This window comes from Elephas maximus, chromosome 24 (assembly GCF_024166365.1).
Source record: "Elephas maximus indicus isolate mEleMax1 chromosome 24, mEleMax1 primary haplotype, whole genome shotgun sequence".
Taxonomy (NCBI): domain Eukaryota; kingdom Metazoa; phylum Chordata; class Mammalia; order Proboscidea; family Elephantidae; genus Elephas; species Elephas maximus.
Genome location: NC_064842.1, coordinates 10,315,690 through 10,339,844, shown reverse-complemented (window position 1 = coordinate 10,339,844; position 24,155 = coordinate 10,315,690). Strand labels below are relative to the sequence as shown.

The following is a 24,155-nucleotide window of genomic DNA, read 5'->3' as shown; positions in this document are numbered from 1 at the left end:
GCACACTCTCACACTCAGCTTGTGTAAATATAAACTAGTACAAGGTTTATAGGAAGCAGTTTGGCTACATACATACATAGAAAGAGAGGCACTGCTAACCAAAAGGTGGGAAGTTCGAATCTATCAGCCGCTCTTTGGAAACCCTATGGGGCAGTTCCACCCTGCCCTACAGGGTCGCTATGAGTCAGAATCGACTTGACAGCAATGGATTTTTTAAGATAAATTTAGAAATGTAGACAAAGATTGTTTTACAACACTTTATTATTTACTCAAGGGAAAATGGAGAACACCCTAAATAGCCAGTAATAAAGGACTGGTTGAATAAATCATTGCACAGTCATCTAATGGACTAATACGGAGCCACTGAAATGAGGCTGCAAAGGAATCCAACGTGAAGGAATTTGTAATGACAGAGATGTGTTTACCATATACAATTAAATGAAAGCACTGAAATTCAAAATTACATATATTACCACATGAGATACCACTTTACCCCTCGGATGGCTATAAAAAAAAAAGAAAGAAATTAAGTATTGGCAAAGATGTGGAGAAATTGGAACCCATGGCCATTGCTGGTGGGAATGTAAAATGGTGCAGCCACCGTGGAAAACATTTTGATGACTCCTCAAAAAGTGAAACATAGAATTACCACAAAAACAAAACAAAGCCAGCTGCTGCTCTAGTCTGTTCTATTCCAACTACTGTCAACCCCATGTGTGTGTCAGTAGAACTGTGCTCCATAAGGGTTTTCTTGTTGTTGTTGTTTTACCAGCATTTTATTGTGTTTTCAGTGAAAGTTTACACGGCAAATTAGGCTCCCGTTTAATAATTTCTATGCAAATTGTTTGGCGACATTAGTTACATTTTTCACATTGTGTCAACATTCTCTTTAATTCTGTTCTGGTTGTTCCATTTCCGGTACCCTACTTTCCCTGCCCCCCTTATCTTCTCTTCTTTGCTTTAGAGAAATTGGTGACCTTTTGGTCTCATATAGATGGTTTTTTAATGGAGCACCATAGTCACAGGTAATATCCTTTATTTTATGCACCAATCTATTATTTTGGCAAAAGGTGACCTCAGGGGATAATTTCAGTTCAAGGTTTAAAAAGTATCTCAGGGCAATAGTCTCTAGTCTCAACTGGTCCAGTAAGTCTGGACTTCTTAATAATTTGAGTTCTGTTCTTCATTTTCTCCCATTCTCCCATCTTTCATGGCCCTGATCAGAATGATCGGTAGTGGCAGCTGGGCACCATCTAGTTCTTCTGGTCTCTGGGTGGATGAAGCCACGGCTCATGTAAGCTATTAGCCCTGTCGACTAGTTTCTTCTCTGAGACTTTGCACCATAGGGCTTTCATGGCTGTGGCTTTTCGGAAGCAGACCGCTGGGCCTTTCTTCCAAGGCACCTCTGGACGGCTTCGAACTATTAACCTTTTGGTTAGTAGCCCAACGCTCAACCATTTGTGCCACCCATGGACTCCTAGAATTACCATATGACCCAGCAATTACACTCCTAGGTATATACCCAAAAAGATTGAAAACAGGGACTCAAACAGATACTTCTACATCGATGCTCACTGAAGCATGATTCACAGTAGCCAAAAGGTGGAAACCCTCCAAGTGCCCATCAACAGAGGAATGGATAAACAAAACGTGCCATGTTCATACAACAGAATATTATTCAGTCATGAAGAGAAATAAAGCTCTGATGCATGGTACAACACGAGCGAACCTTGAAAACATTATGCTGAGTGAAGTAAGGCAGACAAAAAGGACAAATGCTGTATGAGCCCAGTTCTATGAAATATCTAGAATAAGTTAATGCATCCCAGTGCCGTCGAGTCGATCCCGACTCATAGCAGCCCTACAGGACAGAGTAGAACTGCCCCATAGAGTTTCCAAGGAGCGCCTGGTGGATTTGAACTGCCGACCCTTTGGTTAGCAGCCATAGCACTTAACCACTACACCACCAGGGTTTCCTAAGTTAATGCCTAGAGACAAAAAATAGATGAGAAGTTACCAGTGGCTGGGGGGATGGCAGAATGGAGACTTATTGCTTAACAGGTACAGAGTTTCTGTTTCAGATGATGAAAAAATTTTAGAAGTAGTAGTGATGCTTGCACGACACTGTGACGGCCATTAATGCCACCGAATTGTATGATTAAAAATGGTTAAAGAGCAAATTGTCTATATTTATATATAACCTATAAAAATTATAACATTAAATTATATTTATTATAAATATTAAGTACAGTATAATTAAAATATTATAAATACTTATTTTACCACAATATTTTTAAAAATTAAAAATGTACAAAATAATGTATGTTTATACACAATACCAGTAAGCAATATTAGAAATGCAACAAAATATTATCATAAGCTACCTTCTGATAGGATGATGAGTGATTTTTATATTTTTTACTTTTCTGTATTTTTCCAACTGTACGTAGAATATGTGTTATTTTTTTTTAAAACTAGTTAATTTCATACTTAGGAAAATTAAGCTTTATCTGAAGAAGTTGCTTGAATTGAGTCAGTAAGAACTTTCCCCCATCTCTGCAATCTGGTTTCAGACTCCCTGGGGGCTTTCTCATGACCTCAGGTTTGTGCAACACCATTTACAGACGCAATTTACATTATTCTTAAAGTACAAGTATCCTCATGTCACGCACTAGTTCCTCTGTGCTCCTACGGAATCATGGGAGATGCATTACTGCAAACCTAACTGCACCAAAATGTACCAGGAGGGACCTGCTGTTTGAGGCACCTGCAGCTGGAAAATCCTGGCAGGAGGAAAGGTTTCTGCAAAGCTGGCTTCCCTTCCTGTAGGCTGCAGTAAGTTCCCGGTTACAGACCTCTGATTTATGGACACTCCAAGGTGCCCTTTAATGTTATGTTAGTTTGCCCTCACTTGGAAACGACTGAACCAACCCCTAAATAAAAAAACCCCTACTCACAACAATTCTCCATCAGGGTCACCTTCGCTTTTAAATCACTGCAGAGGCTTCCAGCCTCGCCCTATGCCCCCGCTGCGACTTACCTGCCAATTCGACTTAAAGACACATGTAGGAACGGATCTTGCTTGTAACCTGGGGACTGCCTGTACCTATTTTTAGCAACACCAGTATCAGGTGATAAAAAGGAAAAGAAGAGGTCTTGAGGTGTGGCTGTTTCTCTCTGCTGTGTACATGCTGATTTGGACACCCCCACTCAGGGGAGAATCTCAGTGCCTAGCGGACCCCGTACCAGGGCCTCATCAACCCCTCAGGGCTCTGCCTTGAATAAGACCAGGAGGGGTCCCACCCCACCAACGGCAGAGGCCAGGAGAGATGGCTGCGGGCACACTTCCCAAAGGCAGCGGCCTGTGCTGCTCTGGGCTGCTCGTCACATATTGCAAGGCTGCTGAGTGACAAGAAACACAATTCAATGGTGAAATCCTTGCCCTAATTCAGATCTCCAGGGTCTCTACCCACAGGCTTGTCCATTCATGGCCAGTGATTAACCAGAAAAAGGGAGGTGAAGGAACTCTTGAGAAATAGGCCTCATGGGAGAAGGATTAAATGGGTTAACTTACAAAAGAGCCTGGGACATATGGGCAATACATGTTTGCTTAAAAAAGAAAAAAAAAGCAAAAAGTTCATGTCAGAGAATCTGGGAAGCCTCTGTGATTAAGGGTCTTTCTTCACACCAAAGAGAGAAGGAAAAAGCAAAAGGAATTAGACTCTCAACCACTGTGCCACCTAATTTTGATACATGTTATCACAATTTTCCAAAGCCACTCCTTCATGTCCTTGACATTCTTTCCATCAAAATTTCTTGCTTTGCCTCAAAATAGAGAAGCATTTCCTCACTTAACACATTTGACGTGTGCACAAAAAGAAAAGTCTTTTTTTTTTTGAAGATCTGGGCCAGAAGTCTTAATTTCTTTTTGTTGTTGTTGTTTCTTTCTTTTCTTTAAATTGTACTTTAGATGAAGGTTTACAGAGCAAACAAGTTTCTCATTAAACAATTAACACACATTTTGTTTTTGTGACATTGGTTGCCAACCCCATGACATGTCAACACTCTCCCCTTCTCGACCTTGGGTTCCCCATTATCAGCTTTCCTGTCCTCTCCTGCTTCTCGTCCTTGCGCCTGGGTTGGTGTGCCCATTTAATCTCATTTTGTTTTATGGGCCTATCTAATCTTTGGCTGAAGGGTGAGCCTCAGGAATGGCTTCAGTACTGAGTTAAAAGGGTATCCAGGGGCCATATTCTCAGGCTTTCTCCATTCTCTATCTCTCTCTCTTTTTTTTTTTTTTTTGTGAGTTAGAATTTTGTTCTACATTTTTCTCCAGCTCTGACTGGGACCCTCTACTATGATCCCTGTCAGAGCAGTCTGCGGTAGTAGCCGGGCACCAGCTAGTGTGTTGGACTCTGTCTGGTGGATGCTGTGGTATTATTGCCCCTTAGAACTTTGAACTAATCTTTCTCTTGTGTCTTTGGTTTTCTTCTATTTCCCTTGCTCCAGATGGGGTGAGACCAGTAGAGTATCTTAGATGGCCGCTTACAAGCTTTTAAAACCCCAGACACTACTCACCAAATTAGGAAGTCCATTTTCTTTATAAACTATGTTATGCCAAATTGAGCTAGATGTTCCCTGAGACCATGGTCCCCACAGCCCTCGGCCCAGAAATTTGGTCCCTCGGGGAGTTTGGATGTGTCTACGGAGCTTCCACGACCTTGCCTTGGACGAGTTGTGCCGGCTTCCCCAGTGTCGAGTACTGTCTTACCCTCCACCAAAGTTACCACTTACCTATTGTCTATTTAGTGTTTTTCCATCCCTATCCCTCCCCTCCAGCTCTGTAACCATGAAAGGTTGTTTCTTTTTGTGTGTAAACCTTTTCATGAGTTTTTATAGTAGTGATCTCATATAATACTTGTCCTTTTGAGATTGACTTATTTCACTCAGCATAATGCCCTCTAGATTCATCCATGTTGTGAGACACTTCACAGATTCATCACTGTTCTTTATCCTTGTAGTACTCTATTGTGTGTATGTACCATAGTTTTGAGACAGATAAGGTTAACTGTGCTGGAGGAACAAAAGAGCTGTTAAAAGATTACTATCTGGAAGTTGGGTAAACAAGAACCACACTCTGTCACCAAGAGATAAGACTAAAACAACCTGTGAATTACTATATCCTTCTTAGTGTTTTTCTAGTCCCTCCCCCTTTACAGGCTCCCGCATGCACAGAAGAACAAAGTGTGACCGCTCTTTGACCTTCCTTAGCCCTCCGAAGATGATGATGTAGTGCCAAAAATCAGTGTGCTTGCGCTATATCCCATAATGTGATGCCAAGGGCTGCTGAGAGGACTCCATCTTGACTATCAGGGGGTCCCATCTTGGATTCCAGATGCATGGGCAACCTAATTAACATGCACCACCATTCTGAGAAGTATCTGCCCCTTGAAAGAAGCCCACTAAATATTCATTACTCTATTGTCTCCACCGAACCCACGTAAGCCCTAGCCTTGCTCCCCTTTTCAAGTCAGTCTTTTAGAGAGGCTTAGATCCCCGCTGACTCCTTTTGCTTGACTCAAGCAAAATAAACCTTGCTGAAGATAAAGTTTGTCTTTCACGTGTATTCTTAATCCAGAAAAGACAAGGACCCTTTGTGTCAGATTGGCAATTGGCAAGTTTATCCATTCATCTGTTGATAGGCATTGTCTTAGTCCTCTAGTTCTGCTATAACAGAAATATCACAAGTGGATGGCTTTAACAAAGAGAAATTTAATTCCCTACAATTCAAGGCATCAGCTCCAGAGGAAGACTTTCTCTCTCTGTCAGCTCTGGAGGAAGGTCCTTGTCCTCAGTCTTCCCATGTCGAGGAGCTTCTCAGGTGCAGTGACCCTGGGTCCAAAGGACACGCTCTGCTCCTGGGGCTGATTTCTTGGTGGTATGAGGTCCCCAACTCTCTGTTTGCTTCCCTTCCCTTTTATCTCTTGAGAGATAAAAGGTGGTACAGGCCACACCCCAGGGAAGCTCTCTTTACCTGGGATCAGAGAGGTGACCTGAGTGAGGGTGATGTTACAATCGCACCCTAATCCTCTCAACATAAAATTACAATCACAAAATGGAGGACAACCGTACAATACTGGGAATCACAGCCTAACCAAGTTGATATACACATTTTTGGGGGGACATAACTCAATCCATGACAGGCATCTAGGTTGTTTTCATCTTTTTGCTATTGTGAACAATGCTGCAATGAACACAGGTATGCATACGTCTATTCCTGTGATGGCTCTTACTTCTCTAGGATATATTCCTAGGAGTGGGATTGCTGGATCATATGGTATTTCTATTTCTTGCTTTTTAACGAAGCACCATATCATTTTTCAAAATAGTTGTAGCATTTTGCATTCCCACCAGCAGTGCATAATAGTTCCAATCTCCCCGCAGCCTCTCCTACATTTGTTATTTTCTGTTTTTTTTGATTCATGCCAGTAATGCTGGGGTGAGATGGTTTCTCATTGTGGTTTTGATCTGCATTTCTCTAATAGCTAGTGTTCACCAGCATTTCCTCATGTATATGTTAGCTGTTGGAATGTCTTCTTTAATGAAGAGCCTGTTCATATCCTTTGCCCATTTTTTAATTGGATTACTTGTCTTTTTGTTGTAGAGGTATTGGATTTTCCTGTAGATTTTAGAGATTAGGCCTTCGTCAGGATTTTCATAGCCAAATTTTTTTTCCCAGTCCGTAGGTTCTCTTTTTACTCTTTTGGTGAAGTCTTTTGTGGAACATAAATGTTTAATTTTTAGAAGATCCAAGCTATCTAGCTTATCTTCTGGTGTTTGTGTATTGTTAGTTATGGTTTGTATCCTGTTAATGCCATGTATTAGGGCCTCTAGAGTTGATCCTATTTTTTCTTCCGTGACCTTTATAATTTTTGGTTTTATATTTAGGCTTTGGTCCATTTCAAATTAGTTTCTGTGGATGGTGTGAGGTATGAGTCCTCTTTCATTTCAGATGGATAGCCAGGGGGCAAGTCCTTACGCTGCACACTAGCTTTGTGACCCTGGGCAAGTCACACCACCTTCCCTGAGCCTCAGTTTCCTCCTCTGTGAAGAAGGAGCAAAAACATCACCTGCCTCAAGCTTTTTGCACCACGACCCACAGCAAAAAAATCATTTTACATTACTTCATAATACTGTCACACATGCACACGCAGATCGCCTATGATTTAAAGAAAGTTTTGCCAAGTACTACTTAACCTTTGTGTTTGTCGTTAGTCTGATATTTGCTATTCTACTCTATTCCATTTTATTTTTTTAAGTGCTGGTCATGGCCTATGACCCATTGCCATTGAGTCAATTCCTACTCACAGCAACCCTACAAGACAGAGTAGAACTGTCCCATAGGGTTTCCAAGGCTGCAATCTTTATGGAAGCAGACTGCCCCATCCTTCTCCTGTGAAGCGGCTGGTGGGTTCAAGCCACCGACCGTTTGGTTAGCAGCCAAGCACTTAACCACTGCACCACCAGGCTCCTCATGGCCCACTAAACTGATATTACAGCCCAAGAGTGGATTGTGACCAGCAATTCGGAAAGGGGAACTATGAAGATCAAATGAGACAATGCATGTGGTGTGCCTGGCACAGCACCTGCTACCTAGTAGGCAATCAATACATGTGAGCTAAAACTACTGTGTTTCCACTTGTAATTATTATTGCTACTTCAGAGATCCCTGAAGCCAGGGAGGGGTTGACACTTTTACCCAGGGGCACAGGCTTCGTATCTATGCACCCAAATAAAATCCTAACTCACCCCAACTCAGGTCACTGGGAACTGGAAAGACCGCTGATGGTGATTTGCAAAAATTGTGTTTTCCAACAGCTGGGTAGAACAGTACTGCTAAGACAGCCAGTGAGTGGTGGGGCTGGGATTCAAATCACAGCTGCCTGGCTTCAAAATCTCCTGCATCTCTAGAAGCTTCTTTGAGAAGCACTTCCTGAATGACAGGTAATACACTGAGTTTCCCGAAAGCCCCTCCACAGTTCTTTCAGCATTGGGAGTAACAACTGAGACAAAAACAAGACACCGCACACAACAGTCAAGAACAGAAACACTATGGTGACATTAAAAGCATCAACGGTTGTCAGGGGCTCAGGGGAAGGGGGCAGAATGACAGGTAAAGTACGGGGCATTTTTAGGGCAGTGACACTATTCTGTACAGTACTACAATGGTGGACATATGACATTATGCATTTGTGAAAACCCATAGGACCGTACGACACAAAGAGTGAACTCTAGTGGACTTTAGTTAACAATAATTCATCAATATTAGTTCATCAGCAGTACCAAATGGACCACCTGAGGTTAATAAGGGGTGGGGGAGGGGGACTGGGAAGTCAGTACTTTCTCTGCAATTTTCTATAAACCTCTAACTGCTCTGAAAAATAAAGTCTACTTAAATTTTCTTTTCTTTGAACAGAAAGACAGCCAAATCCTGTTCACCAGGAGGACAGCGACCAAAGTTCAGGAAATACTGACCCCACAATAGCCTGCTACAGAGATAAGAAGTGCTGGTTAATTTTCTTTTTTCTAAACCTCATACCTCTGCACTCTTCGCACGCAAACACGGTACCGGCCCAAGCGAAGCAGGCTTCTAAAACCTGCCTAATGTTCTCAGGTACGTGGAAAATGTGCAAAGCACTTTGGGTCACAAAGAGTCAATACAGCACCGTGCATTTCCCGCTGCTGTATAATTTTGCAATAAACAAAAGCCTGAATTTTTGCACCATGCTTAGGTTTGCAGGGTTTTTTTTATTTGTTGGTTTATTAAATATTCACATATATTATCCATTAATATTTAATAGGGCCCCACTAATTGATAGGGCGTACTTGTGTAATGGCGCCAGGTAGACAGGTTAATGCTACTGACCCTTAACTACCAGATTTCCTCATTTAAGGGAGAAGAAATGACAACGTTAGCATCATTTGATAGGCAGATTTTTTTTTTTTTTATTAAATGTCCACAGTTGGGGAACTCTTTCATAGAAATGAGAGCTCTACTTCATTTATTATATCTGTAAACCCATCACAATGGGTACGGAACGCAGGAATAAAACAAAAAATGGACTGTTTATGGGAACACAAAGTCATTTAAAATTTTATTATTCAAAAGAAAAAAAAAGTCTGCCCATTCAAGTTGCCTAAGAGAGCATGAATAGGCTTGCGTTAGCCTTGGGTTTCCATTCGCTCATTACAGAAAAGCAAAATCTTCGGCCAGGCATGAGAAAATCTTTCTTCTTATATCCCTGGCTCAAGATCTTAAACTAAAATTAATACCAAAACAACTCACCCTTCGACGGAGACATGTCAGAAAAACTTACTCCGCAAAAGGAAGCTTCTCAGGAAATAATGGACGATTCTTGTGGAGGGACATTGCTTCATGAACAAATTTCTAATCTAGATCCTAGGAAAATTTTATTCAGGGCTGAAAAAGTATTTTAATGACCTGGGACTTAGGTGCAGCTCAACTGGACAACTCTGGGAACTAGCAAAGGGAGAAACAAGCAGATTCACCGGGAAGAAATGAGGCTTACTGAGTCCATAGGTAGTGCAGATGGCTAACGTGCTCGGCCGCTAATCAAAAAATTGGCAGTTCGAGAGTCTACCCACAGGGCACCTTGGAAGAAAGGCCTGGTAATATACTTGTGAAAAATTAGCCATTCAAAACCGTATGAAGCGCAGTTTCACTCTGACACACATGGAGGTGCCATGAGTCGAAACGGACTCCAGGCAACTGGTAGTGAGGCTTACTTGTCAGGGCCTCTCACTTGCACCGCCCTTTTTCAAGGCCTTGCTCCTCATTTTGTTTTTATTTTCTTTTTCTTAAAGAGGACCTCCCCTTAAAAAAAAAATCATATAAACTTCAGGTCCCAGGAAATCTAGATTTACTTCTGGGGAGAAAAACAGTTCCGGTCCTTTCCCTTGGGATGAAACCAACCCTGCTCCAGATTCTGAAATATTCGTGGGCGCCTCTCACACCTCTGGGCCTTCCGACTGGCTGTTGTCCTTGCCCACAGTGACCCCCACTCGCCCTCGTCTACACGCACACGACACCATTCCCAGCCCTTCTTCAGAGTTCAGGCCACACTGCACGGCCTCTGTGGGGCTTGGTCTGATCCCTCCCGCCCGACACCTCTTCCCTAGGCATATTTAACCCATTCCTGTTTCTAAGCATCCCTGGCACCTTCTGACCATGTGCTTTAAAGCACTTCTCACACTTTTCCCATTGCTTTGTGGCCACGCCTCTCACCATGCTGAAAACTTCTGAAGGGTAGGATCCACATCTTTTCATCTCTGTACCCAGGGGTCCCAGACACACCGCCTGGCACCCAGGGACAGGGGTGCACCTACAGAAAACAGCGCCTACGGCAAGCACCGAAACTGTGCCCCTGCAGGGCTGTGGCCAGGGGGATGAGCGCCCGGGGGCAACCTCTAAGTCGTACCCCCCCATTTTAAAAATGAGTAGACATTGATAGCAGTCACTCGTCAGCAGAAACGCCTCCCCCCTTCTGGTCCAGCTGCCTCAGTCAGGCGCCTTTCATCTTTGTGGCACCTCAGAACGTCCTGCGGTGCATCACCTGGTGCCCCCTCGGACTTGCACAAGGAGGCAAATGCCCACCTCTACCCCCCTTGCTATACCTCTGTGCCCCGTCCAAACATCTGACACCCATCTTTTAGATAACTTTGCCATAATGATAAACCCACTGCTGTCAATCCTGATTCACAGCGACCCTACAGTCTCAGCTCAAAAATACAAGTCAAGCTTGCTAATCTTTTACTTAACACATTACGGCGCTGCTTGAAAATTACGACTATACCTTCCTTGCTTTCACTGATGAAAGTTGGTCTATGATGTGCTCAAAGTCATTTTTTTCAGTTTCTTCTCTTTTAACACTCAGCACAGCAAGATCACACAGTGTGTCTTGACCCATAAACCAAAAATAACCCATCACCGTAGAGTCAATTCCAACTTATAGCAACCCTATAGGACAGGGTAGAACAGCCCCACAGGGTTTCCAAGGAACACCTGGTGGATTCGAACTGCAGACCTTTTGGTTAGCGGCCAAACTCTTAACCACTACGCCAACAGGGTTTCCCCTTGACCCATACCCCGCCCCTAGAAAAAAAACATTGCCATTCAGTTGATTCTGACTCATAGCAACCCTATAGGACAGACTAGAACTGCCCCATGGAGTTTCCAAGGAGCAGCTGGTGGATTTGAACGGCTGACTTTTTGGTTAGCAGTCGAGCTCTTAAGCCACTGTGCCACCAGAGTTCCATGGATGCTCTCAAACACAAAAGTATTAGTGTTAACTTGCCGAATGATCTCTCACAGCTGGCACAGTGGAAACTGCGATGATTAATGGAAACTGCTCAGTGGCACCCCCACTTCGAGTGGTGCCCAGGGCATGCAGCATACCCGCCATACTTAGAGACGCCTCTGCAAACACCCAATAAATGGCATTTGTAGTTGTTACCTTCCATGCTCAGAAAGTTTAGCCCACCCCACCCCACAATGCTTAATATGTCTGATGTTTCATATTATAAACCAACACTCAGTTCTATGCATTGATGTACAGATCTCAGGTCACTACTGGGCTCTGGTGTGGTTATCCCTATGAGGCCATAAGGGAGTGTCCTTGAGGAGAGAGGACATTTCTGGTGTCAGTCACATAGGAGAGAATGTATGCCTCCTGGGAAAGAACTGGGGCCACTGCATGGGATGCCAGGGGACACCGTTCACAGCTCAACTCCTTTATCCTTCTGGGCCCCACTTTGGAGTCTAGTGCTTCCAGGAGTCTCAGATCTTTCAGGGCACTCCTATGTGGTACAGATGAGTAAACCACACCTGTGTGTCAGACTACTGAGTTTTCTGTTTTCTTCATATTAATTTTCCTTTAGTTATGCCTGAGCTACCATTATATATTCTAGCATAGTCTTAAAATTGACATTGCCAAGAATTTCATTCTATTTGGATCAACCATCAACATCCATGGAAGTGGCAGTTAAGAAATCAAGCAATGTTTTGTATTGGGCAAATCTTCTGCAAAAGGCCTCTTCAAAAGTATTAAAAAGCAAGATGTCACTTTGGTGACTAAGGCGTCTGACTCAAGACAAACCAAAAAAATCCACACCCGCTGCTGTCAAGTCAATTCTGACTCATAGCGACAGAGAAGAACTGTCCCATAGGGTTTCTAAGAAGCGTCTGGTGGATTCAAACTACTGACCTCTTGGTTAGCAGCTGGAGCTCTTTGAATTGCCTCATACTCGTGTGAAAGTTGGATAGTGAAAAAGGAAGACAGAAGAAGAATTGAAACGTTCAAACTGCGGTGTTGGCAAAAAATATTCAATATACTGTAGATTGCCAAAAGAAAGAACAAATCTGTGTTAGAAGAAATACAGCCAGAATGTTCCTTAGAAGCAGGGATAGCAAGACTTTGGTTCATTTACTTAGGACATCATCAGGAAAGACCAAATGCTAGAAAAAGTCATCATGTTTGGTAAAGTAGGGGGACAACGAAAACGAGGGAAACCCTCAATGAGATGGATTGCCACAATAGCCTCGACAGTGGGCTCAAACATACCCAAGATCATGAAAATGGTGCAGGACCGGGCAACTTTTCATTTTATTATACATAAAGTCACCCTCAGTAGGAGGCAACTGTGTGGCAACTAACATAGCAAAGGAAGTCTCAGACTTGTTTAAATTTAGAGCTGGGATTGTCTCCTCGGGTCCAGAGCACTAAATGGGAATCAGTGCCCCCCTGAGGCCAGTGAAGTGAGGGCATCAGCAATATAGAAAAACTCCACCAGGTTAAGGTGAATCTTGGGGAAGAAGAGGTCTTCTCCACTGCCAACCTTGGAGGAGCTGAGTTAGCACTCCAAAGGAGACAGCAGTTCCCTGAACATCTAGAACAGCACATCCGAGCACGACGCACAAAGGCAGTGGGCTGCTTACCTCATCAAAAGGGCCGCAGCCCGTCACTATGATATTTGGCCGGAAATGCTCCATTTTTGCTTTCTTCTCCAGCCTGGTGTTCAGATCTGCCAGGGAGGCTTCTGAGAGAACCAAAATTGGGCTGCAGTCCGGGTAGGCCACCTGTACCAAGAACACAGCATAATCAGGCCTCACTGTTCCCTGAAATCGCTTAGACCAACTGCAAAGCTAAGCAGAGCCCAGAAGCAAGACTACTTGAGTACAGAAGAGTGGTGTCCAGCAGAGAGAGGTGATACTGTGGGGCTAGGAACAGCCAGGTAAGTGCTGGAGTATGGGTCCTGCCTGCTAAGCCTCCATGGGGCTCTCCATGTCTGCACTCAATTGGAGGCAGCAGGTAGGGCTCAAGCCAAAGATGCCTCCCAGGCCTCATATTTCTTGGTCCTCATGCCAGCTCCCTACACAGTGCCCCTTCCATATCCTTATCAAACAGGGGACGGGCCTGCTGCCAGTCAACTCTGTTATTGTTGTGGTGTGCCATCAAGTCAACTCCAACTCATTGCGACCCCAAGTGACAGAGCAGAATTGCCCCGTAGAGCTTCCTGCGCTGTAATCTTTATCAGAGATCGCCAGGTCTTTCTCCCGTGGACTCACTGGTGGGTTCCAACTGCCGACCTTTTGGTTAGCAGCTAAGCACTTAAACATTGCCCCACCAGTCAGCTCTACTCTAGTAATAATCGCTTTCGACAACAGCCATTCACTCAACAAATATTTATTGAGCACCAACCATGTCCTAGGCACTGTGCCAGGTGGGGAAACATCAGTGAGCAAAGGCAAAAAAACCCTGTCCTTGAACTCAAAGTGGACAAAGATCAAGTTTCCTTCCATCTTTATCTCCTGCCCCTCTTCCTCCCCCAGCACCCACAGCAGAGCTCCCACACCCTGCACACATTCAACCCAATTGACCCAAGGACTCCCACACTTCACTCCAAATGCTTAGCTCCAGGGAGCCTAGATGACTGAGACGGAGAGAACAACGTAACTACTACTTTCAACTATCCAGGACTGAAGAACCCAGTTTAGAAAAATATCCAAGTCTTTTGATTCTCCCCTCGTTTTTGAATTCTATCTAAACGGGATAAAAATAAAGCAATCACTAAAAAAAAAAAAAAAAGCTGCCATCAAGGAGCTTATCATTTAGGGGACCTGGGAAGAAAAAGGTACTTGTAGCTTTTTACATCTTATCTCACTGCAGAATCAGGGCGTTGGTCTTTGGGCCTTAACTGGCAGAGAGCGCAGTACTCTTTAAAACAAGATGCCTTGAGAAATCCTTGCCTTGTAATTTCAGGGTACCTAGATTCAGCCCCAAGCAAAAGTCTCACCTTTGCCTCCCACACTAGTTTCTTTCTGAGTTCACTGTGTACCTGGCAGCGCAAAGCTGGAAACCAGGGAGCCACCCTTGACTTCTCCCTCCACTATCTCCCCTATTCAATCCTGATTCAATCCATACTCAAATCCTTACCTGAATAAGGATTACTGAATAAGGGTTGAATAGTACCCATATTCAAACCTTAGAGACTCCACTTTTGAAATATTTCTTCTCCCTCTCCATTCCCTGTGTCTCTGCCCGGGTTGTGCCCTCATTAACACTCACTCAGGCCATTACAATACAAACTCTCCTAACTGGTTTCTGAAGACAGACTCTTTGTCAGCCAAGAAAGGAGCCAGAAAGAGGAGGGTGCCCGTAGAAGTGAAGAGAAACTCACTGTAAGCTTACCTCATAATTCTGTACAGAAGGAGACAAGATTTTCTCTGATTGTCTCCCCTTCATGTTTGTTTCAAACTGAACCAGCCTGAAAGGTTCTGTTTTCAAGAAGTTGGTAAACCACTGAGCTGCCTCGTCGCCACAGTCCCTGCCCTTAATGTCAAGCCCGAATACCCTGGAAGGGTCACAAGAAAACACCACGGTTACTAACATCAACACATCGAGTGATGGTGTGCAATGGAATAGCCGGACTGTTGCAGCTTGACTACCCCAGAAGGCTTGTAAGCAGTCCTTTGGCAGAAGGTGGGCGGAACAGAAGAGGAGGGGGACTAGGGCAGAATGTGCTCTAGAAAAATGCTTCTCAGACTCTACTGTGCAGGCCAGTCAGCTGGAGATGCAGTTAAAATGCAGATTCTGACAGCAGCCAAAAGTGGAAACAACACAAGTGTCTCTCAGGAGTTGAATGGATAAATAAAATGTGGTATATGAAGTTCTGATACATGCTACCACATGGAGGAACCCTGAAAACATGATGCTGAGTGAAATAAGTCAGTCACAAAAGCACAAATACTGTACGACCCCACTTATGTGAATTATCTAGACTAGGCAGAGGCATAGAGGCCAAAGTTAATTAGTGATTACCAAGGGCTGGGGGAGGACGAAATGGGGAATTACTGCTCAGTGGGTACTGAGTTTCTGTTGGGGGTGATGAGAAACACACAAAGATGAAGAGTGGTGATGGCTATACAACATGGTGAATGAAATTAATGTCACTGAGTTGTACACTTAAGAATGGTTAGCTGAACCCCCGTGCACCTGGTGACCCATAACCCTGGTCTGGCAGAGCCTTCTTACCCTCTTGCCTCCTCACTCATCTACTGTCAAATCCTGATGCCATTGTATTAGCAGTTCTTGGACCTCTTCCTTCTCTCTAAACCCCCTTTTTGGAGCCATTGTTTAGCCTCTGTTTAATTCTTGGCTAGGACTTCACAGACATCTCATGGTCCTTGCCTGAACTTTGGCCTTTCCTCTAAAACTCTCCTGGAACCAACCAGTCTCTTACTTCAACAGACTTGATGCCACTGGTCAGCAGTTCCTTAAGCTCCTGCTCCTGGGTTCAGCACGGCCCGTCAACTTCTTCAGAACAGCACTGCATGTAACGTACGCACTTCTACCCCTCAGCTTGCACCTACGCAGGTAAGCTTGGTGTTACACTTTGAAAAGTAGAGAGCACCCAACAAGGTAAGGGGATACTAATTATAAAACACCCCTTCGCACTCCTGAAAATTATTTCTCTGCTAATCCTCACTGTCCCCATCCCTGAAACAGACCGCATGTATCTATTCCTCCGTCCTTCCACCTTCAATTCTTTCAGAACTTTCTGTAAAATACACTTTCTTCCACATTTTGACACAAAATATTCCATCATCAACATCCCATGAAAAAATTTGACTTTCACTATGTAAGTACATTCTAACTTCATTAGTTAGCAGTTTAGTAATTGACAAGGCAAAAATAACCTACCAAAAATTACTTCTTGGTTAGGTGCCATTGAGTTGGTTCCAACCCATAGTGACCCTACGTACAACAGAACAACACACTGCTTGGTCATTCGCCATCTTCACAGTCCTAGTTATGCTTGAGCTCAGTGTTGCAGTCACTATGCCAATCCATCTCATTGAGGCTCTTCCTCTTTTTCGCTGACGTTCTACTTTACCAAGCATGATGTCCTTCTAGAGAGACTGGTCCCTTCTGATAACATGTCCAAAGTATGTGAGATGTAGTCTCGCCATCCTTGCATCTAGGGAGCATTCTGGCCATACTTCTTCCAAGACAGATTTGCTTATTCCTCTGGCAGTCCATGGTATATTCAATATTCTTCTCCAACACCACAATTCAAAGGCATCTATTCTTCTTCAGTCTTCCTTATTCATCATCCAGCTTTCACATTCATATGAGGCAACTGAAAACACCATGGTGTGGGTCAGGTTCACCTTGGTCTTCCAGGTGACATCGTTGCTTTTCAACACTCTAAAGAGGTCTTTTGCAGAAGACTTGCCCAATGCAATGCATCTTTTTGCTTTCTTGACTGCTGCTTCCATGAGAGCTGATTGTAGATCCAAGTAAAATGAAATCCTTGACAACCTCAAACTTTTCTCTGTTTACCATGATGTTGCTTATTGGTCCAATTGTGAGGATTTTTATTTCCTGACTCGACGGCAGTGGGTTTGGCTTTTTGGGTTTTATATTGAGGTATAATCCACACTGAAGGCTGCAGTCTTTGATTTTCATCAGTAAGTGCTTCAAGTCCCCTTCACTTTCCACAAGCAAGGCTGTGTGTGTCATCTGCATAACACAGGTTGTGAATGAGTCTTCCTCGAATCCTAATGCCCTGTTGTTCTTCATATAGTCCAGCTTCTTGTATTATACAGATTGAATAGGTATGGTGAAAGGATACAACCCTGACACACACCTTTCCTGACTTTAAACCACACAGTATCCCCTTGCTCTGTTCAAACAACTGCCTCTTGATCTATGTATAGGTTCCTTATGAGCATAATTAAGTGTTCTGGAATTCCTGTTCTTTGAAATGTCATCCATAATTTGTTATGATCCACACAGTCGAATGCCTTTGCATAGTCAGTAAAATGTAGGTAAACATCTTTCTGGCATTCTCTGCTTTCAGCCAGGATCCATCTGACATCAGCAAAGATATCCCTGGTTCCATGTCCTCTTGTGAATCCAGCTTGAATTTCTGGCAGTTGCCTGTCGATATACTGCTGCAGCCGCTTTTGAATGATCTTCAGCAAAATTTTGCTTGCGTGTGATATTAATGACATTGTTTGATAATTTCCATATTCTGTTGCATCACCTTTCTTGGGAATAGGCATAAATACCGATCTCTTCCAGCCGGTTGGCCGCGTAGCTGTCTTCCAAATTTCATGGCATAGACGAGTGAGCACCTCCAGCCCTGCATCCATTTGCTGAAACATCTCAATTGGTATTCTGTCAATTCCCGGAGCCTTGTTTTTTGTCAATGCCTTCAGTGCAGCTTGAACTTCTCCCTTCAATACCATTGGTTCCTGATCATATGTTACCTCCTGAAATGGCTGAACATCAATCAATTCTTTTTGGTATAGTGGCTCTGTGTATTCCTTCTATCTTCTTTTGATGCTTCCTGCATCGTTTAATATTTTCCCTGTAGAATCCTTCAAAATTGCAACTCGAGGCTTGGATTTTTTCTTCAGTTCTTTCAGCTTCAGAAATGCTGAGTGTGCTCTTCCCTTTTGGTTTTCTATCTTCAGGTCTTTGCACATGTCATTATAGTATTTTACTTTTGTCTTCTCAAGCCGTCCTTTGAAATCTTCTGTTCAGCTCTTTTACTTCATCATTTCTTCCACTCCCTTTAGCTACTTGGTATTCAACAGCAAATTTCAGAGTCTCTTCTGACATCCATTTTGGTCTTTTCTTTCTTTCCTGTCTTTTTAATGGCCTCTTGCTTTCTTCATGTATGATGTCCTTGATGTAATTCAGTCATTAGTGTTCAATGTGTCAAATTTCTTCTTGAAATGGTCTCTAAATTCAGGTGGGCTATACTCAAGGTCATACTTTGGCTTTTGTGGGCTTCTTCTAATTTTCTTCAGTTTCCACTTGAACTTGCATATGAGCAATTGATGGTCTCTTCTGCAGTTGGCCCCAGCCTTGTTCTGACTGATGATATTGAGCTTTTCCATCATATCTTTCCAGAGATGTAGTCCATTTGACTCCTGTGTATTCCATTTGGTGAGGTCCACACATATAGTCACCATTTATGTTGGTGAAAAAAGGTATTTGCAATGAAGAAGTCTGACTTGGAAAATTCTATTATGCAATCTCCCCCATCATTTCTATCACCAAGACCATATTTTCCAACTACCGATCCTTCTTTGTTTCCAACTTTCACATTCCAATCACCAGTAATTATCAGTGCATCCTGGTTGCATGTTTGATCAATTTCAGACTGCAGAAAACCCAAAAACCAAACCCACTGCCATTAAGTCGATTCCAAGTCATAGCGACCCTATAGGACAGAGTAGAACTGCCCGATAGTTCCCAAAGAGCGCCTGGAGGATTCGAACTGCCCACCTCTTGGTTAGCAGCTGTAGCACTTAACCACTACACCACCAGGATTTCCCAGACTGCAGAAGCCGGTTAAAATCTTCAATTTCTTCGTCTTTGGCCTTACTGGTTGGCATGTAAATTTGAATAATAGTCATATTAACTGGTCTTCCTTGTATGGATATTATCTTATCACCAACAGCTTGGTACTTCAGGACAGATCTTGAAATTTTCTTTTTGATGATGAATGCAACGCTGTTCCTCTTCAAGTTGTCATTCCTGGCATAGTAGACCATATGATTGTCAGATTCGAAATGATCAATACCAGTCCATTTCAGCTCACTAATGCCTATATCTATGTTTATGTGTTCCATTTCATTTTTGACGATTTCCAGTTTTCCTATATTCATACTTTGTACATTCCACATTCAGATTATCAATGAATGTTTGCAGCTGTTTCTTCTCATTTTGAGTCATGCCATATCAGCAGATGAAGGTCCCAAAAGCTTGACTCCATCCACATCATTAAGGTTGACTCTACTTTGAGGAGGCAGCTATTTCTCAGTTGTATTTTGAATACCTTCCAATCTGAGGGGCTCATCTTCCAACACTGTATCAGACAATGTTCCACTGCTATTCATAAGGTTTTCACTGGCTAATTCTTTTCAGAAGTAGACCACCAGTTCCTTCTTCCTAGGCCGTCTCAGTCCTGAAGCTCAGCTGAAACTTGTCTGCCATGAGTGACCCTGCTGATATTTGAATACCGGTAGCATAGCTTCCAGCACCACAACAACATGAAAGCCCCCACAGTACAACAAACTGACAGATACATGGGGGACTCAATAAGTATGGTGAAACAGTATAGCCCTGACACACACCTTTCCTTATTTTCAACAATGCAGTATCTCCTTGTTCTGTGAATGACTGCCTCTTAGTCTATGTACCAGTTCTTCTCTGGAATTCCCATTCTTCACAATGTTATCCATAATTTGTTATGATCCACACAGTCAAATGTCTCCACATAGTCAATAAAACACAGGCAAACATCTTCTTGATATTCCCTGCTTTCAGCCAAGACCCATCTGACATCAACAATGATATCCCTTGTTCCACGTCCTCTTCTGAACCTGGCTTGAATTTCTAGCAGTTCTCTGTTGATGTACTGCTGCAAACGTTTTTTAATTCTCTTCAGCAAAATCTTACCTGTGTTTGATATTAACGATATCATTCCATAATTTCCACACTCTGTTGGATCATCTTTCTTTGGACTGGGCATAAATATGGATCTCTTCTAGCCAGTTGGCCAAGTAGGTGTCTTCCAAATTTCTTGGCGTAGATGAGTAAGCACTTTCAGCTCTATAATATAATCAGCGGTCAATATACTTGTAGCTGAATGAAAGCCAGCTGGAGAAATCACTTCTGTTTTAAAACTGACTTAGTGTTCAGTTACAAAGATATAAAACTTGTGTTAGACTACCCAAGTTTAAAGTTATTTCTTCCTTCCTCCAACTTTAAAACATAAACTTGGCCTTTTTAGACAAAAACCTCTCAAATTCTTGTGATAATCAAGAAAACTTATTGGTCTATACTCACTCAAAAAAATTGCCACCACAAAGCGTGGACAGGGAAGACCGATAATGAGACACTAACAACGAAAGTTAAAAAAGAAAGCCTATCATGGCATTTCAGCCTTGTCCATATGCCTGTGTTAAGGGATTTCCTTTTCTTCTTTCTGACTTGAGCTCATTTTATTTTAGGCTCTGGTGAGCTCACCATGGTAATCACTCTGTTACTTACCATCTACTTTATATCACTTCTTCTGTTTTTACCAGTTCTCATGGCAGGCACCCCATTAAAGAGAGATTATAATACAGGCTGCACTAGCTGCAGTACATCTAAGGAGAGGTGATGATGACATCTCCCCCCTTGGTGTCAATCCAAATGTACAGCTCCCTGCGTCTGGTTTCTCCAAATCACCAGGGCTTTGGGGCCTTCATTCCCACCACATTCAGAAATACAGAATGAATGGATACAAGAAAGAGCTTCATTGGTTGACTCTGTCAGACTCGGATCAGCCCCAACTGGGTCCTCCTCTTTCTCCCCAGGGAGGGTTTGTGTCTCCCTAGAGTTCTGCCTGTTTAGCAAGGGAAACCACCTGGAGGGAAACATTTGCTTAATCTGGGTGACAAAGTGAGTCTGCCAGGCAACATCCACGTCTGTCTCTCGACACATCAAGGAAGCATTTTCCCTGAGCTTCTGGCGTCCTCCAGTCAAGCGGAGATGGCTACAGTTTTCCTCTTCAGTAAATGTATTTGCTCAAAACCCATCAGTCATGGAAAATCTTTTTTCCTTTCTGTGCATAGGAGTGACACAGTGGTTAAACACTTGGCTGCTAACCAAAAGGCGAGCAGTTCAAATCCACCAGCCACTCCTTGGAAACCCTATGAGGCAGTTCTACTCTGTCCTATAGGGTTGCTATGAGTTGGAATTGACTCGATGGCAACGGGTTTGGTTTCTTTACAAGTACATAGGAGTTAAGAGCAAAAGCCTAGGAGGCAGGTGGATTCAAATTCCAGCTCCACCTTTGCAGGATAGTGACCGAAGTCTTGGTTTCCTCACTGCTAAAGTGGAATTAACGATAACCACCTTATAAGTTTGCTAAGTTCCTAGGCGGTGCAAATAGTTATTGCGCTTCACTGCTAACCAAAGGTGCCTCAGATGAAAAGCCTGGCGATCTACTTCCCAAAAATCACGCACTGAAGACCCTGATGAGCACTGTTCTACTCTGACACACATAGGTTTGCCATGAGTCGGAACTGACTAGAAGGGAACTGGATTTTTAGCTTGCTAAGATAATTAACCAAAATATTCTATTCGGCGAGATACTTCTTTGGATGTTTTAAGATTAGGAAGCTTAAGTGTTAGCTCAGACACTTTGCTCACGAAAGAGTAAGATTAGGGCCCAGGGATCAATCTTAGCCTCTCCTCTGAGCCCTAGGATCTTGGGACACCACTTCTTTTTCACATACTTAAACTTTTTTTAAAAGTTCTAATGGTTAAAAACATGCTGAATGAAATAAGTCATCTCAAAAGGGTAAATATGTGTGATCTCACTTATATGAAATATCTAGAACAGGCAAATGTATAGAGACCAGGGGTGGGTGGAAGGGAGGAGGAAAGAGGGAGTCATTGCTTGTGGGCACTAGCTTCCGTTAAGGGTGATGGGAAAGCCTGGAACTGGATCGTGGTGATGGTTGCTCGACATGATGCGCACAGTAATGTCACTGAGTTTTTACATGTAAATAATATTGAATTGGCAATAACTGCCCCATAGGGTTTCTGAGGAGCGGCTGGTGGATTCAAACTGCCCACCTTTTGGTTAGCAGCCAAGCTCTTAACCGCTGTACCACCAGGGCTCCAATTTATATATACATACATTCGTTGTTGTGTTAGGTGCCTTTGAGTCGGCTCCGACTCATAGCAACCCTATGTACTACAGAATGAAACACTGCCTGGTCCTGCGCCATGCTCATAATCATTGCTACGCTTAAGCCCATTGTTGCAGCCACTGTGTCAATCCAGCTGATCGAGGGTCTTCCTCTTTTTCGCTGACCTTCTACTTTACCAAGCATTATGTCCTTCTCCAGGGACTGATCCCTCCTGATAACATATCGAAAGTATGTAAGACGTGTTAGCGCCATCCTTGCTTCTAAGGAGCATCCTGGTTGTACTCCTTCCAAGACTGGTTTGTTCATTCTTCTGGCAGTCCGTGGTATATTCAATATTCTTCGTCAACACCACAATTCAAAGATGTCAACTCTTCTTTGGTCTTCCTTATTCATTGTCCTGCTTTCGCATGCATATGAGGTGATTGAAAATACCATGGCTTAGGTCAGGTGCACCTTAGTGTACAAGGTGACATCCTTGCTTTTCAACACTTTAAAGGGACCTTTTGCAGCAGATTTGCCCAATGTAATGCATCTTTTGATTTCTTGACTGCTGCTTCCATGGCTGTTGATTGTAGATCTAAGTAGAACGAAATCCTCGACAACTTCAATCTTATATATATATATATACACACACACATATACATAGACATATCTACACGCATATACATACACACACACATACACATATATACATAAACCAAAAAAAACCAAACCCAGTGCCGTTGAATCGATTCTGACTCATAGTGACCCTACAGGACAGAGTAGAACTGCCCCATAGAGTTTCCAAGGAGTACCTGGCGGATTCAAACTGCCGACCCTTTGGTTAGCAGCCATAGCACTTAACCACTATGCCACCAAGGTTTCCACATATATACATACACACATACATACATATACATATACATACATACACAGATATACATACATATACACACATACACATACATACATGCACACACATATATATGTACACTCATCATAATTTTTTTTTTTTAAGTCCCATTGGTTAGAAAGGAATACAGAACACCCATGATGAACACCTGAGCCTCTAAGCCTTCCTGATAGCACAGGGCAAGACATGGAACTTGGCAGTCCTGCAGAGAGTCCCATCACTGACAGGAAGCCAGGCCTGAGGCAGGTCCCTAGGTCAGTCGTGGAAATCCTCTTACCCTACTCCTCCCAACAACACCTTAGTCTCAGACCCAGGCCTCAGAGGCATCTTAAAAAGCTCCAGCATCCTTGTCACCAGCCCTGAGATTCAGCTGGTACAGGCCCCACTTACTCCCTTGACTGCCTGGCTGAAGGGTCGGCAATTTTGAATAAATGTCCATCGACTCAAATGAAAGGAGACAGGGCCTAAAGACTAGCACGTTTTGCCCCCTCTACACTCTGAATCGCTGTGGGGTAAAGAATTTAACTTTACCCAAAGAATTTGGTCTTTGCCCCAGGTTCCTGAGAGAGAACTTTAAACCCCTGGAATTTCTTTCTTGAATAATTGAGGTGTCTTTTCTTATCTAAGCTTCCAGACCATACCTGAGGGTTTACGCTAGCAAGGAGACTCAGGTGAGGGATGGCCAGGCCAGAAAGACCACCTCTGGATGGCTGGCCTAGGGGGAGGTGGCATGATTCGGTCAATCATGTCTACTTAATGAGACTCCAATAAAGGCTATGGACAGGGACACACCAAGGGCTCCTGGTTGGCAAAAGACTGTGATGTCCTTGGGAGGGTAGCACACCCTTTGGCACATGGAAGCTCCGCAGTGGAAACCCTCCCAGACCTTGTCCTATGCAGCTCTTCATTGTAGCCTTTTTTCCTGCAAAACAACTATAATTGTAAGTATAGCTCTTTCCC

The 24,155-nt window shown here is 43.3% G+C and overlaps 1 protein-coding gene across 1 annotated transcript in view; it reads right to left on the bottom strand.

The window, feature by feature from the left end:
* MTARC2 (mitochondrial amidoxime reducing component 2) overlaps nt 1–24,155 on the bottom strand; it is a 44,203-nt gene that overhangs the window by 9,344 nt on the left and 10,704 nt on the right. The window contains exons 3-4 of the mRNA XM_049868217.1: nt 14,769–14,931; nt 13,016–13,156 (exon numbers count right to left, since the gene is read on the bottom strand). Coding sequence (XP_049724174.1) covers nt 13,016–13,156; nt 14,769–14,931 — 304 coding nt within the window. The remainder of the gene's footprint in view (nt 1–13,015; nt 13,157–14,768; nt 14,932–24,155) is intronic.